An 18,747-nucleotide genomic window follows, 5' to 3' on the forward strand; every position below is an offset into this window, starting at 1 on the left:
ATCTGTATGTTTGCCAACTCGTTGAACAGTTTTCCATGGTAAACGGTGAGGAGGAGTTTGCATTAATCCTCCATGGTCAGTAATGCACCATCCGGTGTAGGTGAAGTTGAACTGGTTGTTATTCGACCTGTAGCCCGATCTGCTGGTTTTAATCCCGACTGAACTAAAATTTTCATGACTGTTCCTGTTGGGATTCAACTATGGGAATTGTTTTTTATTATTTCTTTTTTCCTTATATTCAACAGGTCTTGAAATTAAGTTGAATTAAGTGGGGCTTTTCCACACAGCTAAACCATTCTGTAAATAGCCGCATTCGGACAGAGCAGTTCTAAGAACGGTCCTCCTCGAATTTCGTTCAGATAACTGTCCTTCCCCAACTGAACTGTTTCAGTCTGCATTTGCACATGAGTCGGGACTGATGCCACGCAACCGTCTGCGACAGCCAAACACCTCCGTCAGATGTGTTCCTATAGGACCCAGAAAAGACCCAGCCTCGGAGAAGGAGCTGAAATGGTTATAGGAACTGAGGGCCGTGGTCCCGAGTTCCTGTATGTGGGAATGGGGGAAAAAACGGCCCCGTTCCTGAAAAGGTTCCAGGAACTGCCAAAGGTTCCAACAGTGCGAATGCGGCTAATAACTGGCCTTCAGCACAGAGGGCGGCTCGTTTTAATGAGAATTTGCTTGTAGCTCGTTGAAAACCTTACCGCAGTTTGATAAAGAGATAGTTTTTTTTCTAATGGATCTAGCGAGTTTGAATCCGTGTATCTTTCGACGACCTTTGCTAATTAACAAGCTTCAGATAAAATGTGTCTCTTTAATTTATGGTGAATAGATTTCACTCAGGCTACATGTCGGCGGCTGTGTGAGGCTGTGCCCTTGACATAAACCATTCTGTGTTTAACGTGTGTAAATGAGACGGACATACGCTGGTCGTGGCCTAAAAGAGCGCTCCTCGTCAGGCGGTGCATCTGTAGTTGTGGGACTCTGTTCTTCTTTATGCTTTGGGTTGTTTGGGTTGTCATTTTTATGGTATTTTATGATCTGAAAAAATGCACATTACTGTGCCAAAGTGTTGAGCCACTCCATATTTCCTTATATATTGCAAGTAAAACGGTAAACCTTCAGACACTGTTCCTCTACTGTGGATTTTTCTTTTTGTCCTCCAGTTTCTGCACACCATGCTGAGTTATGCCAAGTTTTTTTGGTTAACAGTTGTTTGGGAGTCTGTTTGTGGGTTCAAAAAATAGTATTTTTATGTCAAACTGTGTTGTCTTTGGCATTTTTCATCGATGCAACGAGAGCACATTATGTGTTTGTGTAAGTGGTCTGTTCTGTGTAGACACAACACTGGTTCAACCCTTGAGTTTGGTGCATTTCTTTAATACTTGAATGAATCATAGGTCAGCGTTGAGTGGCCTAACAAACAAAAACACATTCTTCGGTAAATGGTTGGGTACAAGGACTGGACCGAAAATGAGTGAGAGCTTTGAAATGCCTTCAAAAGGCCTGTAGAACTATTGCTCAAGACCCCTTTATAAGATTGCAAGAGCGTCTGGCTCATTGGAAGCAAAGCATTAAGAAATGAGGGGTGTGGATCAACACTTTTGAACAATAGTGTAAATACATAAGGTTCCAAAGGATTTTGCATTTGGTGAAGGATGTGGAATGCTTTGCAGGACTTTAGGGCTTCGGAGACGATTGTTTTTCCAGTGATGGGATTGTTCTCCTCCGCCGGCCTTTTCCTGTGACGCCTCAGCAGAGCAGCGTGAGTCAACCTGCCGAAGGTGCTCCCATTTGGAAAAGACTCCTGTGCTGTAATGAAGGGTTAAACCAGCCACGCAGCCCTCAGAGCCCCCTTATTATGCCCCCTTATTATGTGTTGTAACTCCATGGCTCAGCAGTCAGATCTGCTTTTGACTGCTTGTTTTTGTCCCCTCCCATGTCTGTCTGACCTGCTCAGAGCGCTGCACTGTCATAGAAAACAATGCACCTTGTCAAGGAGGCTTGTGGGTAATGTTGGCCATCCTGTCAGTTCAGACACTCGGGTTTCCAGGGATATAATATCCAGGGCTCAGGTAGATGAGACGCAGAAGAAGACGGAGTGCTTTTGCTGATCAGCATATTTAAACTCACCCCCGCAGGGAAATGATTCATGTTGCAGAGGCAATGCAACGGGCTGAAAACCCTGAGATGGAAGTGAAAGTGACCACGTTGCCATGTTTATCCTCCTGCCTCTTATCGTGTCGTGTTTCACCAGAGTAAAAAGAGGACCTTGAAATCATCTTCCGCTTCCTCTAATTGGAGAGTCATTTCCTTTTGGGTTTCAGGGTGAAAGGGGAGCTGCACCGATGTGGCTGAATGGAGTGGGAACCGAGATAAACCTCTACCATAGAACGAAAGAGGGAACAGTGGGTGATGCAAGTGCCTGCGCGTGAACGTAGAGCAGTAAAGCTTTTGCACTGGTTTGACGGGGCCTGTTTGATTTCACTCAAATGCAGAGTCTGGCACACACAATAGGCGGGGCTGGGGAAAACAATACTGGCTTTTCCTGAGAAAACAAATCAAAACGTCAAAAGGACAGTTCTCGGAAACTGTAGCAGCACTTAACCGTGTACACCGATCCATTTCCCCAAATGAAACACCTCATTCTCTTGCAATTGTGCTTGAAAAGAGGCTGCCGGACCCGGTCGAACACGTTGTCGCCTCGCTTTCGGCTTCTGCTCAGCGTCAGAGGTCAAGGCTGAGATTATTATTTCCACCTCAGCATTCGAGTGCAGTGTTTACAAGCTCATAGGCAGGGTTTGTCGACGCTCAAGCATCTGGTCGAGGCACATTCTTCTCCTTTTTTTTTGGTCCGGTGTTGTCAGATTTCTGGAAGACCCCCACCCCCTTCCTCCCTTTTACAAACATGAACTCGGCCTCAGGTTGGATTAAGGCCCAGACAACAATAATACTAAACATGGGGCTTAGAAATTCCTCCAGTCTCTCAGTGAATGCATTGGACATGACGTTTCCACCAAGCATGTATTACACGGTGTCATTCCGTTTTGTAGGACAGCCTGTATTTAACTGGCTTTAAAGAATGGTCTTTACATATTCCTGTTTTCTTTTTTTTTTTTTTAACTGGTTTGTTGAGTGGGTCAGCCTCCATCCGTCTTCGCTGACAGTTGAGAACGTGAAGGTTCCTCTTCCCATCGGATGAGTGATGCCTCTTCTCAACACCAATGTTGCAACGGTTGGTGTCGTGACTCACTTTGACAGGAATCAGTCCTGGGGTCTCTTCTTTTAATCTGTTGTTTCCCATCAAGGCTTCTATGACTGTTTGTCTGCATTTCTCCCTCCTGCTTTGTGTTTACATTTCTTCCCTTTTCTGTCTTTTTCTTGCTTTAGCCACCAACAGAGATTTGAACAATTTATATATATATATATATATGTATGTGTATATATATATATATATATATATATGTATGTATATATATATGTATATATATATACATATATATATATGTATGTATATATATATGTATATATATATATATATATGTATATATATATATGTGTATATGTATATATATATATATATATATATATGTGTATATGTGTATATATATATATATATATGTATATATATATATATATATGTGTGTTGTGAGGCCCTTACATTTCAAGCTGACGTTTTGAACCAGCAGAAACAAAAAAGGGTCCCCAGCTGTGGGTCTGCCTGCACAAGAGGACTTAACTCTCCAGCGCAGAATGTGGACCACGTAGATTAAGCCGAGGGAAACAACGACTGCATAAAACCAGTTTTATTTGTCCAGTTTTTCTGTCTCACGAGGCATGTTTTGAAATGTTGAAACTACCAAAAAAAAACGTTGCATCGTTTAAAACAACACGTCACGGTTATTCTTTTGTACGTTCATTCTTTTATCAAGCGGTCCATCTTCATGCGTCACTACGTAGCGGGAGCTAATCTGAGTGATTTCTTTTACCAACAAACCCAAAACCGCAGTTTTGAAAACAAAGGTGTAAGACGTGCACCGACATTCCCGCCAGCCAACTGCGGGCTCACGGCGTCATCGACATGGACTATTAGGAACCGGGTTCATACCCCTTTACTCATGCTCATTTCAGGTTTCTGAAGATGTGTCAGCAGCTTTGTCAAACGGATCTTTACAAGTGCTGACTGTTGAAATATGCTGCATATTCAGGTGTTTAAATGCAGAATGTGGTGACATGCGCAGCACATAATTGGGGCACTCAAAAAATTCACTCATAACCATTACACTGGTGTGTCTTATTCAGCTGCACATAGTGGGATTGTTATCCAGTGGCTAATTTAAACCACACTTAAGACGCACGGACTTTGGTCGGGTGTGGAGATGTCACAATGCACCGTTTTTAAAAAAAAATTTTTATGCTTTTTGTGATATTCAAATCAATCAATATTGACATCGTGTTGATAATACACACATAATAATCTCAATATTGGTTCACCGCTGATTTAAAATCAAGCATGTTCGAATGAAGATTGCCTTTTCAAGTTCCTTAACTCCCATTTTTAGGGTAATGCAATGGGCCAAAAAAAAAAAAAAGAAGCTTAATGATGACGTTTACGCCCTTTAAATTTAAATGCCCTCATCTTGTCACTGACAAAAGAGCACCTGTTTCTCCTGGGCCTCCACTAGCCTGTCATGATATGTAAGCGATATTAGAATGATAATCACCATTTTCAAGAAAATCACGTAAGTTTTATAGACGTCTCCTATGTAATGGCAACCAGTGCAGGATCTGCTTTGTGGCTGCAGGGGTTTGTTTGGGTTCAGTGCTGGAGACGGCCACTAAAACAAAGTGGTAGTTGGGCTCTGACTCAGAGTTTCATTCTAGTTTGATGCCATCTTTGTTGGAGAGACAAATTTGGCCCTGGGTTAGAACCTTCCTGTGGAACCGTTCTTGATGTTCCAAAGAGTCTCATCCTTAAAAGGTTAAGAAATGATCAAAGCGATGTCATTTCAGTACTCATGCAGAAGTTAAAGGGACGTCGTCAAATGCAGTGCAACTGTCTAATGCTATCCCTTGTTTAAAAGGCATGCCACTAGTAATTCTCGTGGCACTCTTGTTTTGCTCCTCTTTGCCCTTTTCAGGCTGTGTGGCGACCAGTGTCGTGTTTCAGATGACTTTTTTTTTTTTGAAGTGCTGAAATATCTCAAAGCCGTTTCGCTCCGCTTGCTGCCGACTGCAGCTGCTTTCATGTATTTTTACACGCTCCCACGCACACGCGCACGCACCTGCATGCAACGCACACGCGCATTAGCCGCTGACCTGTTTTTGTCCGCATGCGAGGCGTGGCAGGCTGTTGACCTGAAGCCAAGGTAACAGGCCTGCAGGGAGAAAATGGGAAACGTGTTCCGACTCAAGTCACCTTTACGTGCCGTGCTGTGCTGTGCCGTGCTGTGTCTGACATGCTCTGATTTCACAGAATCTGTTCAGCAGACATCACAAAGAGGCCGGACTGTGACGGGGGCGGTTTTTTGAGTCTATACCCAAAAGCTGTTCTACTTACAAACAAACACACGCCTCTCTGTGAAAGTGACGTGTTCAGTTGTTCCTGGTCAAAAGCTGTGAGATCCATTATGAGGGACAGACTTGCTAAGCGTCGATCTTCCCCAAAATACAGCAAACTCACCGGCACAAGCATTACCGAGACGGATCTCCTTTTGGAATGACTGGAAAGTACCAAAGGAAAAAAGAAGGATGGCATCCTTTGTTTAATTGATCCTGACGGTTTACATCCACAGCCTTTTCTGGAGATGCATCTTGAGTGAGTCGTGAAGTATGAAATATGCCTTTTGTACTCTAAATTCTGAAATAACTCTGTATCCCTGCACTCTTTTAAAGGATGTCAGGGTGTTTACCCTAACTTGTGACAGTTGGAGCAGTGCAGTGGAATTAGCAATCGGAGCATTCATCTGAGCATTGATTTATTTGAAAAAGTGCACATCTAATGCACAAAACGGACTGGCTGCTATTGATCGCCGCGCAGCGAACACAAATCCCTGCACAGAGTTACGAGGCCAATGGGAAGCGGAGGTGGAAACTTGAGGATCAATGTGGATGATGGAGCCATTAGTGACGGCATGACCTGATAAGGTTCACTTGGTTTTTGTAGCATTGTTTGGAAAGTGGGACTTTCCATTCAGGCACAGCTGATGACAGGTCTGCGGTCGGTCTGTTGACACGTACGATGAAGGTTTCCTGCTACATTGAAAGGAGCTTGTGCCTCCCATCTGCCTTATTGAATTCTACTTTCATTTTCCACAGATCTGCGATGTCCAGTAGTTGATCTGTAATAGCTTCCTCTGGATGGTTTTCAGGGGCAAAACTGTGGGGGAGATCAGTTCTTGCTCTGGTGCTAAAGTCCAGGGCAAAGCTGCTTTAACGCAAGTTAACGCTAGTTTAATTTTCTTATATCAAGATGAACAATTCATTGTCTCTCCACAAATTAAACCTAGTTTTATGGCCTCAGTGGTTCACAGACAAAGGACAGACAAAGTTTGAATAACTGACTCTGAACTACAGAAGAAAGAAATTAAAGACGGAAAACAAGAAATATTGTGTCTAAAGGCTTTTGAACTCCATACCAACGTTAAGAACCAGCAGGGACAAAAGGCCCTCCTGCTAAGGAGAAACCACACTAAGTGGATTCCCCATCTATGCTGGCCAGCCACTCAGGATTATTTTTCTCTCTGACAGGCCTGATCCTGATTCAACCTGCTGAATCGGCTCCAAGAAAGGGGAGGAAAAAGAAAAAGAAAAAAAAAAAAGCATTGACAGGGTCTGACAGTGCAGTTTTGTTTTGACAGTTTTTTCCACGATGCACTTAAAAATAACTTTTCAACACTTGAACTCTGGATGCACCGTTTCTGCCGTTTAAAGTGCCGTTCGAGTGGATATTTAATATGCAACATAACACACGGGATCAAGTCCCCCTGACAGGAATGCATCAACTCTCTTTTCTTTTTGTTGTTGTTGTTGTTGTTGGTCGTCGTTTAGGCCAAATCTGAGGCAAGAAGTGAGCAGGACACACCCCACCGTGCTGCAGAGGTCGACTTCTCTCCACTCGCTGGTTCAGATCGATAACAGCTCACCGCTTGAGGAGTCATCTGTGTCTCTTGGGTGCTTGGTTAGCTGCTTGGTTAGCTGCATACTGAGAGATGAGCCCTGAGCCTGTGATTAAATGCTCTCTTTTCCAAGTATGCAACATTATTAATGCCGCTCTCACTGCTCCTGGATGTGCAGCTGCTAATGTAGATTGAAAAGATTTAAAGGGAAAGTAAAGAGGGGGGAAAATGGATGGAGGTAACAGAAAGACACAATGATAAAATCCAGTGTAGATTTGATTGAAGACCTATCATACACACACACACACACACACAATCTGGAAAAATACTAATGGATTTCATTCAGCTTGTAACCACGGCAACAGAGATGCTCAGTTGTTTTCATGCTGTTGTGAGGAGGGGCTCCCCAATCAATACCTGCGGTGGCTTTTTCTGATGCTCCAGTAATTTGTGTGTGTGTGTGTGTGTGTGTGTGTGTGTGTGTGTGGTGGCAGGAGGAGTGGATTGGGGTGAGGTCACGCCACTGGGGAGGTAGTGATGACGTCAGTGCAGAAGCTTTACAAGAAGCTGTGCAGCACACTCGCACATGCAGCATTGAGCTTCTCGAAGGACTCGGCGTTGCATGCGCCCACACATCTTGGTTTGAAAAAGCATTCGATCTGTTCGACATATCATACACTTTTACATTTCACTCTAAATGAATGACGTCTCACTCGAAAGAACAAAATACAAAGTACAAGTTTCATTTCATGCTGTTCTCCCTTGGGATTTTATGTCACATGGTAAATGAAACAGCCGAGCATCCCCACAACATGACACTTCCACCTCCATGCCTGACTGTAGGCTGAAGGTTCTGTTTGGTTAGCAAACCCATCCCGGATGTAATGGGACGCTGGTCTTTTAAACCGTGCAGTTCCATTTATCAGTGTGCAGCCGGTTTTTCCAACATGTTTGAGGGTCATCAAAATGTGTTGTCGCAAATTCACCGTCAATGACCGTAAAAAATGACCGTACTGGAAAGAGAGGAAAGAGAGGCCTATAGATGCTCGGATGAATTCCTTGGATCTTTTCTGACTTCCTGGATGAGCTCTTGGCGCGCTGTTGGAGGAATTTTTGAAGGAATTTTGTTGGAATTCTTTGTTCGTAGATAATGGCCTTCACAGATCCACCTTTTAATATCCTTTTCAAAAATGATGTATTTCAATTACTGTCTTCCTCATTTCTCCTGCAATGGCTTTTGATTTTGGCATGTGGTGCCGGTGAGAACTTCCAGGTAACCACATTCTTCTGGAAAATGGTCTCTTTAAACTGCCTTTTCCATTGAACAAAAACCCACTGACATTTGCCCTTCGATGGGAAGCGGTGCATTCAGTATTCAGTATTCAGTTACAGGGGAAGGGACTCTGCCTCAGTCGCATGCATTTATCAGCTCCAGCTTTGTTGGATCTGCGGTGATGCAAGCAACGGCTCCAAATGAACCAAATTAGCCAACCTAAGGCTAAAGATATGACGGAACCACCTTTATTGGTCCGCACAGCAGCTGCAGGCCCACGCTCAGTTCTGCGTTGGACTGACTCCTGCGGCCCAGTCGAGAGTAAACTCTTATTCTCAGGAGGACCTGCTTATCAGAAACGGTGGTCCACAACAGCTTGTTGGCTCTTTTCCTGTTGCAGTTGGCGCTGTGAGCAACAATTAGCTGTGTGTGTACTATCTGTCCTATATATCTATGTGCCAGACCACTGACTGTAAACACAATATTTTGGCGACTGAAATGGAGCTAAAGTCCTTAATTTAGTGGTTCGAAAGGCCATTTAGGAAATCTGCACATGCAACTTTTGGTGTGACGGAAGTGTTTGTCTATCGAGTAAGATAGGGCTGATATTTTGGGGTTCGGTAACCCAGAGAGCGAGTAGTTGCTCACACAGGTCCAGGTGAAGCTGGATGGCCTTTTTACTTTTATATCGTGCAAACAATTAGCATTTTAAAACTTGTCTCCGCTTGTTTCCTGTCCCAGTTTTCCCTTTTTTATCCTTATTTTCTCTTTTCTTTGTTTCCTCTCCTCTTGTCGGCTTTTCTCTCCTCTTCTACTCATTTCCTTTTCCACAAAGCAGGTCAAACAACAGTGTGCATAACAAAAATAAGGGGGGTAGACACGGTTTCCTGTGAAGGAGCGACGCAACACAGGTTTTTAGTTATTCTTTTCATGATAACAAACTATATTTTCTGGTTCAACATTTTTTTGTTTTTTTGTCTACTTCAAGACAGTGTTGCTGCTGTAGCTTGACTGAGCTCAAAGATATATATATATATATATATATATATATATATATATATATATATATATTAGCATCTTTTTGGGTGCAGAAGTTGCATCTCGCCCACTTTTTCCCACCCTAACAAACGATTGCAGCTCACACACCTCAGAGTGCTGTGCTGTGTGATTCGTCACTCTGCGTGCTGGTTTCTGGCAGAAGCTTGTGTCTGTGTGGGCTCTGTTCCCGTGAGCTGTGGTGGCCCGCTGGAATTGAGGAATGTGCACACATGCGCTTGCACACACACACACACACACACACACACAAAGCGTTTATTATTCAGTGTTTTTCTTTTATTTTAACTTTTGCAGAAACTTGCCCGGTTTTCCACCACAACACATTAAATGCAGCAGCACACCTCTTAATGGCTCTTTGGCCTTAAACAAACTAGTTTATTCAGCCGTGTCTGAAAGTCAAATTATGTTTTTTTTTTTTTTTAGCTACTGGCCTCACTTTGAGTTTGGGCGACAAACATGACATTCTTCTGAGGACCCGAGATGCAATGAATCCCATAAACGGGGGTTACTGCGAACACTCCCCCCCCCGACAGTTGAAGGTATTCATGGCGATACCCTCAGCTGTTTTCTTGAAAAGTCGTAGAAATGAGTTGTGGGGGAAGAATTAGGACCATATGAGCAAAGTGCAACTCCTGTGGACTGTCTCAGCTTAGCTTACACATGCAAAGTTGGCACAAATGTGGCTTTATCTGCTGTGGAAAGTAACAAATGGTTGGAACTGGCAAAGCGAAGGAAGGCGACTTTAGCTGAGATGCAGTTTTATGGTCTAGCATGAATATTTTAAGCATACTGACGACTGATGGGAGTCTTTATGTGAGAGTGAGAATCAATACTTGGTTCAAGAAGAACTCTCATGTGTTCACGAAGGCCAAAGTGGATCCTGCCATTTTTGTCCCAGTTATGTTAATTTTGCGATTTGTTGCCCCACACAGATGAGTATTTGGTGTTTTTGTGAGTAAATTCTTCTGCCCAGCACAGCCTGATCTTTTTGGCAGCTCCAGCAGGGCAGTTCTGAGGGTTTGGGTTTCACACTGAGGGGCACATCAGCTGTGGATGCTGAAAGAGAGAAAAAATGTTACAGATTTGTTTCCTCCGCCCACGTTCCCCTCAGACTGTGTGGGGATTTCAAATGGCAACTTTGTGGTCACAGATACAAATTCCTGACCTTCAAAATGTCAGCCTTTCAGGAACTGAGAACAAGAACTGTTTGTAGCGGGACAGGAATCAACAATGAATCTTTCGCAATATGCCGCAGATTCGAAGAGGTTTCTTTTGGCCAGTCATTTTTTTAGATAATTGCACTTTAACTCTGTTTATATTTTCAAAATCTGTCACAAATTTGTCAAATGTTACATTTTCACTGTATTAGATCAAAATCTTTGATGCAGTCTGTTTACAGATTATGAAAACAATGTTGAGATGGTGATCACAAGTGGTATTAATCTGTGATCTGTGTCTTTAGGGGCTTAAGTCTTAGGTAAATAGATAAATACAACTTCTTAAAAACTGCTTGTGACATTTTACGCACTTACGCCCCAATGCAGAAAAACTAAGTCCACCCTCTCTGCTTTTATAAGAATTAAGAGGGTAAATATGAGCAAAGTGCTGCTGATCTGATTAACTGACCATCAGCAAGTGTGAGACGGGAAATGGAAGGGAAGACGTCAGCAATGATCTTGGGCTGCAACAATTGCTTCTTTATATTCGCAAGTGGAAAACATCCAAGACACTTGCTAATCTCCCCAGGAGTGGACGTTCCAGCCAGTTCACCCCAAGGTCAGAGAAACTGGGAGAAAAAACTCCAAGAGTTGCATCTCAAACTCTACAGGCCTCAGTTGGCATGTTAAATGTTAAAGTTCATGTCAGTACAATTTGAAAAAGACTTCATTGGAAAGGTTGTAGAAGACCAAGCCTCTGCTCTCTTAACTGCACGACTTCTGGAAACGATGTCCTTTGGACAGATGAGACCAAAGCAGAGATGTTTGACTGTAATGCACAGCACCACGTTTGGTGAAAGTCGAACACTGCATTGTCAGCACAAACGCCTCATACCAACTGTGAAGCACGGTGGTGCAAGGCTGATGATTTGGGCTGGTTTTGCAAACACAACCCAACCACTGCAGAACTCTACAGCAGAATGGCTTAAAAGAGAAAATATTATAATAATAATAATAATAATAAAGGTGTTGCAAGGGTCCAGTCAATGTCCAGAGGTGAAACTGGTGGAAATACTGTGGCAGGACCTTCAGAGAGCTGTGCACGAGTGAGTCCACGAAGCTCATCGAACTGACACAAATTTTTTTTTTTTTTTTAAAAGGAAAATGGGGCAAAAATTATTTCCCAACAATGTGAGAGACTGATAACCTCCTAAAGAAAACATTTCATTCAAGCTGTTGCCTCTAAAGGTGACTCTACAAACTGTTAAATTATGGGGTGTGCTTGATTTGAGTTTTTCACACAAAGCATCAGTGTTTAGGCTTGGTGTTTGTTAAATAGATATTAACTCTGTGTAATATGTCAATCTGAGGTTTAATGTATGTCATTTTAAGACCGGGCACTAAATGGGTTACTTGTTTTTTATTTTTTTATTCCTTTATGTCTCGATACATAAAACCTCAGAATTGAAACGGGGCAAACTTTTTTTTTTTTCTCTCTCTCTCATTGCTGCAATAGATCAATAGACTTTAATGATTCGTGCGCTTGTGTGCATGCAGAATAATCTTTATATGTGAATCTGCAGTTGAGTGCAATTTCACCATGGAGCTCTTATTCTGCCTCATTTTAATAGCTGCGTCACGACTCTCGGTTACGGGATGAAAACGTATCTCCTTTGTTGGAGTGCGGGCGTGTGTATGTTTATGTGCATGTGAGCAGTGTTGAGGAATGCTGAGGTTTGGTGTTTATTGCTGGTGTATTGGTGAGAACCGGCTGTGAGAGACGAGGGGGTGTCTCTGTTTACCAGTCGGACTGAAGACCCGCAGGACGAGTTGAGCTTCTCATTTGCGTTTAATATCTTGATTGTCTGCCAGCTATTCCTGGCAGAGTTGCTGGCTTTTTATGCCACCTTAAAAATGAGCCAACTGCTGTTCTGCATTTGTTTCATAAGAAACCCAGTGTTATGCTGTAGTGCTGCTGTGAAATTCCTGTTTCTTATGTTTTCTTTGCCAGGGAAGCATCTGGGGATTTAGTTGCTTGAAAGAGGAGAATTATATGTCGCATACAATATATTAGCATTGTTAATGAGTCACACAATGTAAAAGTGCAGTTTTTTTTTTCTTTTTTTCTTTTTTTTTTAAATTTTCGACCAGCACCAGAATTGAGCTTGCTTATGCATTGCATTTGAAGATTAGGGTGGTTCAGGGTGTCGCGTTTGTAGGCTGTCAGCAGTGTTGGACGGGTTCAGATGGATTAAAACGGAAAACGTTCATGTATACAGTTCACCTTTTGAGAACTTTATTTAAGTCCCATATTGAACAAGTTCACATAATTCTTTTTTTTTTCTTCATAAACTTCTCTGTATTTACCTCCTTATATGGCGCACAGTAAATAAAAGTGCGTGACCTGTGTGACGATTAGCACATGTGGCTTTGACTTAGAACTCTCTAGTTGTTTTTCTTTCACTGGAACATTTTTTTTAGAGATATGTATGCATCGCCATTTAGCTAAAAAAAAATATTGAGCTTTGATATGATGAGATTTGTGGTTGATATCGCCCAGACCTAAGTGGGGTTGTGTGAGGTTCATGTGAGTAGTCACTGTCAGTCTTATGTGCAACACACAGTGGTCAGAGCGTTCTCAGTTGGGAGAAGAAGGAGGAATTGTGACATTCGCTCGGCGCTATGCAGCAGGTGTCACAGAAGGGCCAATTTTCTGCATCTCAACCAACTCAAAACCTTAGAAATCTGAGAGATGGTTCAAATGAAAACTGTATTTTGTGAGTTATACATTACGTCACTCTTGTGTCAGACAGTTATTTACTTTGTTATTATTTCCGTGTCATAACATGCTGCAGCCATAAGATGGCTGCTCAACGTATACCACTGAAGGGATACGTCAGACCTACCTCACATAACTTTACTTCAGAAAAAAAGGATCCTTTTAATAATGGTTCTACTCTGATGCCTGATGTTAAGAGGATAGCTTAAGTTGGCCGTGTCCCATGATGGAGGAGATGTCTTTCTAGTTCTCTCTTTTAACAGAACCATTTTTAAAGGAAAGTTTGAATTGGGCTGGTGTATTCTTCTGGCTCATCGGGTCAAGTCTTTATTTCTCTGCCAAGCAAGAGCTGAAAGGAGGTTTGTTTGACTGTTTTTTTTATTTTATTTATTTATTTTTTAGGAAGATTATTCAAAAATGACCAAGCTGAAATTGTACCCTGTACACCATGTGAAAAGCTGGAACATGTGCAAAGAAAGATGAAATGTTGTGGCTCAGGATCAGTCTTTACAACTATGAAATAACACATTGGCCTTGACAGTTTTAACAACTGCATTTCTATAAATGTGTGCAGTTAAAAACAAAAAAAGGTCCTTACAATTCTGAGTGTGTACAGTCAAGTCTTTTTTCTTTCCTTCCATGTGCTCTACTGTCTGAACGGTCTCTATGGTCAGTTTCTGTTCATCAGAACAGTTCGTATTTAACACGGAGTTATTTTGACAGTCCAGTCATGCACAGCTGCACAACATTAGCTGGCTCCAGGTGCAGATCTTTGTCAGGTAATAGTCCACTAACCTCATTTAAAGCTCTAGACTGGTGGTTGGACATCAAATTACATTTAAAGGCTGCATCTATGATCTCCGGTTATTGGTTTCTGCCATTTATAAACAGAATTAAAAGCTCTGGTTCAGTTCAGTTTGTCACAGGTGGATTTGTCCTCGTCAAACTTGAACTCCAAACCTTTTTCCTTTTATTTAACAGTCACATTTCTTTTGGGTTTAGAAGGGCCCCTGTTTTCTAACATCTGCAGTTTTCCACCACCTGAGTGACAGATGTGCATATCCGTGACCCGGAGCTGAACCTGCCCACCAGTCAGCCGACTGGCACGCCCTCATCAAGATGTCCTCTACTCTTTCATTCTCTCTTCACTTTAAAGCACAAGCTTATTGCTCCACCACATCAACTTACTGCCTTATCTTAACACACTGTCAGCACTTTAAATTTGACTGTCAAAACAAGACATAACAGACATTTAGCTTCCTGCGACTTTTCTCCCTCTCTCTCCACAACTTTCATCCCTTCGTCCCGCCTCCTCCCTTCTCTTCCATACTTGGCTTACATCACTTCCCAGCTACATTCATCACTGTCAAAACTCTGTCAGCATGAGTTTTTGCAATAAGTCATGGACATAGAGTATTTAAGTCATGTCCATTCTTTGCATTGCAGACTTTGTGTTTAACAGCCAATCAGTTTCTGCCTAAATGGCATCACTGCATGCAACTCTTCAAGGAAATGCCATAAAGGTATTATCGACTAACTAATCAATATGGGGGGGGGGGACCGGGACCATAACGACTCCATCGTGTGTAATTTGCAATCATGCATTGGTTTCCAGGACTGATCATCAGGAGGATTCATCACAGCCTCCCAGCTTGTAAAATCTTTGCAGGCCGACTCAGAAAAACAGGCAAAAAGGGTTGATTTGATCTAAACATCAGAGATTTTCTTTCTAACAGTTTTCTCGTGACTTGAGTTGTCCTTTGAAATAGTTCGGCACTTAGCTTTTGAGGCATCAGAAGAAGAAAATACGTCATTATACGAATTAGGGATTTGGATTACCGTTGTGTTTTTCAAACTGGTAATTCACATATCCTTTCATTTAGGCTACATCAGTGTGTCTGTGTGTGTGTTTCACTTGTGTATCATAGGGTCCTGCATTAGGAATCTTTTTCTTTTTCTTTGGATAAAATATGTTTAGTCTAAGTAGTCAATAGTAGTAGTCTAAGTAGTTCTCTTTAGTTAATTTAGTTAGCAAAACAGGCATTTATGCCTTAATGTGGTACTTTAGAAACAAGCACAGAATTCAAATTAGATACAAAAACCATAACCATAACGTTATGTTGGTAGTACTTCACTGCCACCCACAGACTCTCCCAGGCTGCTTTATCTACCTGTCATATATTCTCCCTGTGAAAGCTGCACGCTATTGGCTCTTAGCAGCTAGTGACAGGAAAGTATGAGAACAACAGTAATAAACAGTCAAACAAATCTGCACTCATGAGCTTATTCCATAGAATTCAGTAAACTGAGATTTCTGACTCATCACTTTGTATCACATCTGACAGGTGTAGGCTAATTAAGTGGTAATACCATACTGATGTTGAATTGTTTAGATTTTTAATGCAGTCATATTGGAAGAAAAAGTCATACTGGCCTGATGTCTGATTCTGACAGCATCTGTGACTATAATGCTGAACTAGCTTCCAGCCGAATGGCTACAAACACATTCTGAGAGATGCAACAAAATAAAATACAATTTCAGTAATAACAGTCTAATCTTCTCATTTTCTTGGAGCTGTTAATTTTGACCTGATTTTACATGCCCAGCAGCTGGTGCCATGAGCTGATGTACTAAGAGTTGTAGTCACGATACTGCAATACATTTTTAAAATTTTACAAACACTACAAACAGAGCTCCGCACAGCTCCAATAGACCATTAATGCTGAAACTTTGACCTCCTATCTATTTTAAAGGGTCATTTTCCCCCAAAGAGTGATTTTTATCAGTTATTTTGAGTTCTTCTTTCTCCCACATCTGTCTGTTTTTCTCTCCACTGTATCTTCCGCTGCTGCTCCGGCTTTCATCCCCCACAGTCCACCTCTTTGTTTCCCAGACACTCAGCTGTCTGTTTCCTCACTCTGTTCCTGTCTGGGGCTGGTGGGCCGCTGCAGACTGCTGTAGGTGGTCAGGATTACTCCAGGCAGCAGGAGGGCCTGCTGTCTGGAACACTCAAACGGCTGGCTCATCCGCTCTTTTCCTTCCATTTCTTTCTTTCCTTCTCTGTTAATGTAAACGTGTCTTAGTACTTTCCACATAGCTCAGAGAACTGCTCTAGTAAGCTGTTGTGCTGTAACAGAGTTTAAAGTAAGAGATGATCTGAGAGGAATCAGGAGATTTTGAGACTTGTTTGTTTTACTGTGAAGACCCAGAATGCAGTCTGAGAGACATGAAGTCAGATAGGAAAAAAGATCAGTGGAAAAATAAGTGATTATTATATTTGATGTAGTTCCTAGTAATATATATATTTTTTTCCACAAATGAATTAATTTTGCAAAGAAATACTCAATCCAACAGTTGTTTGGTTTCTCTCCCACACTCTATGGCACAATGAATTACACTTGCCCTCAGTTGACCCCTTTATTTTTTTCCAGTGTGACATTTGGAGCAGCTCAGTCAGTGAAGCTAGATGTGTGTGTGTGTGTGTGTGTGTGTGTGTGTGTGTGTTTGTTTGTGTGTGTGCACTCGCTGTGCGTTCAGGCGAGAGAGTGGGAGAATGAAGTGCCGTGTCCACTATCAACAGGGAAGTGGTGAATTATACCATTGTGCTCTGATTACAGCCACTCTTGTGTGGAAGGTGACAGCTGTTAATCTTGGCACACGTCTACAGCCCCTGGATTATCACGAGTACACACACACATGCACACACTCTAACAGAGGGTATGTATCTCTGATAAGCTATGCCAGTAGTAATTTATGAAGCAGCTACTGTTCCTCATTGTTTTGAATAGCTATCAGCTCCTTTTTCTCTCTTTGACTCTGTCCCATGCTCCTGTTGTGTAGCGTTTGTGATGGTTGTTCACGTTATGACCCAGAACAGAAAGGCCATTGAGTCAGCCCACGCTGTCATGGGACAGGATGAAATCGCCATGACTTTACTCATCCTTTTGTCACTCAAAGTAGTGGAATTGCCTGAAGCTGTGAGGGTATGAAGTGACATCTCGTGCCGCTATCTTTGTCCGTTGTGTTTCCGCCATTTTTAACCTAGTGTATCTTTTTCTCCCACTCTCTCTCCTTCTTTCTCTCCATCTCTGTCTTCCTGCAGTTGGGATGTCCTGAGTCAGTCCTACGGTCCCAGAGAGCAGTTTGCTGATGGGACCTGCTGCGCCGCCATGAGCTTACAAGATGGCGGCTGCAGCTACGCCAGCAGCGCCAATTTGGCCACCATTACTGGCAGCATGCGGCGGCGCCTGGAGGACCAGGAGTTCAGCCTGCGTGTCTATCCAGGCTCCCTGGCTGAGGGTACAATCTACTGCCCCGTCATCGCCCGCAAAAACACCACTGCTGCTGAAGCCATCGAGTGCCTCATTGAACGGTTGCATCTGGATCGTACCAAATGCTATGTGTTGGCAGAGGTGAAAGAGTTCGGAGGGGAAGAATGGATCCTAAATCCATGCGACTGTCCTGTTCAGCGCATGATGCTGTGGCCAAGAAGCGCCCTGGAGAACCGCAGCGGCCTGGGCAGCGGCGAAGACTATCGCTTCCTGCTGCGGGAGAAGAATCTAGATGGATCTATTCATTATGGCGGCAGTCTGCAGATGTGGCTGCGGGTGACTGAGGAACGTCAACGGATGGTGGAAAGGGGTTTCCTTCCTCAGCCAGCAGGGAGCGACCCTCCGTCTGATCTGTGCGCTCTTCCGGAGTTGACAGAGCGCGGCCTTTTGGAAAGCCTCCGCGCACGCTTCCGACAGGAGAAGATCTACACTTACATTGGGAGCATTCTTATTGTGATCAACCCCTTCCAATTCTTGCCAATCTACAATCCTAAATATGTCAAACTCTATGACAACCACACACTGGGAAAGCTGGAGCCTCACATTTACGCTGTGGCGGATGTGGCGTACCATGCCATGTTGCAGCGACGAAAAAACCAGTGCATAGTCATTTCTGGTGAGAGTGGATCTGGAAAGACGCAGAGCACCAATTTCCTCATTCATCACCTGACGGCTCTCAGCCAAAAGGGCTTCGCCAGTGGGGTGGAGCAGATCATCCTAGGAGCGGGACCTGTGCTGGAGGTAAGATTCTTCAAACGATTCTTCAAATGTACACTATTTGTGTCTTGATAACTCTTTTAGGACGGCTTTGCTGCTTGGTTTCTTCCATTTTCATAGCAACATAGCAAACATGAGGTGCTTTTCTTACTGTCTTACATTGGGGCAAGTGAAACTAGAGTGTCTTCAAAAGGCAAACTACTCGTGATGAACTGATGCATCTATCAATACAGCCCAAGATTGGAAGCACTTCCAGATCTTAATGTTTGAATTTAAACAGGTTACGGATGTTCGAAGTTTCACCGTGTTCAAAGT

At 42.9% G+C, this 18,747-nt stretch overlaps 1 protein-coding gene across 8 annotated transcripts in view; it reads left to right on the forward strand.

Moving 5' to 3' along the window:
- The window catches only part of LOC142384281 (unconventional myosin-IXAa-like), a 128,075-nt gene that overhangs the window by 15,034 nt on the left and 94,294 nt on the right, over nucleotides 1-18,747 (forward strand). For all 8 annotated transcript variants that reach the window (XM_075470401.1, XM_075470404.1, XM_075470403.1 and 5 more), the window contains exon 2: nucleotides 17,487-18,456. In XM_075470401.1, coding sequence (XP_075326516.1) covers nucleotides 17,554-18,456 — 903 coding nt within the window. In that variant the 5' untranslated portion in view covers nucleotides 17,487-17,553. The remainder of the gene's footprint in view (nucleotides 1-17,486; nucleotides 18,457-18,747) is intronic.

The sequence above is a fragment of the Odontesthes bonariensis genome, chromosome 7 (assembly GCF_027942865.1).
Source record: "Odontesthes bonariensis isolate fOdoBon6 chromosome 7, fOdoBon6.hap1, whole genome shotgun sequence".
NCBI lineage: Eukaryota > Metazoa > Chordata > Actinopteri > Atheriniformes > Atherinopsidae > Odontesthes > Odontesthes bonariensis.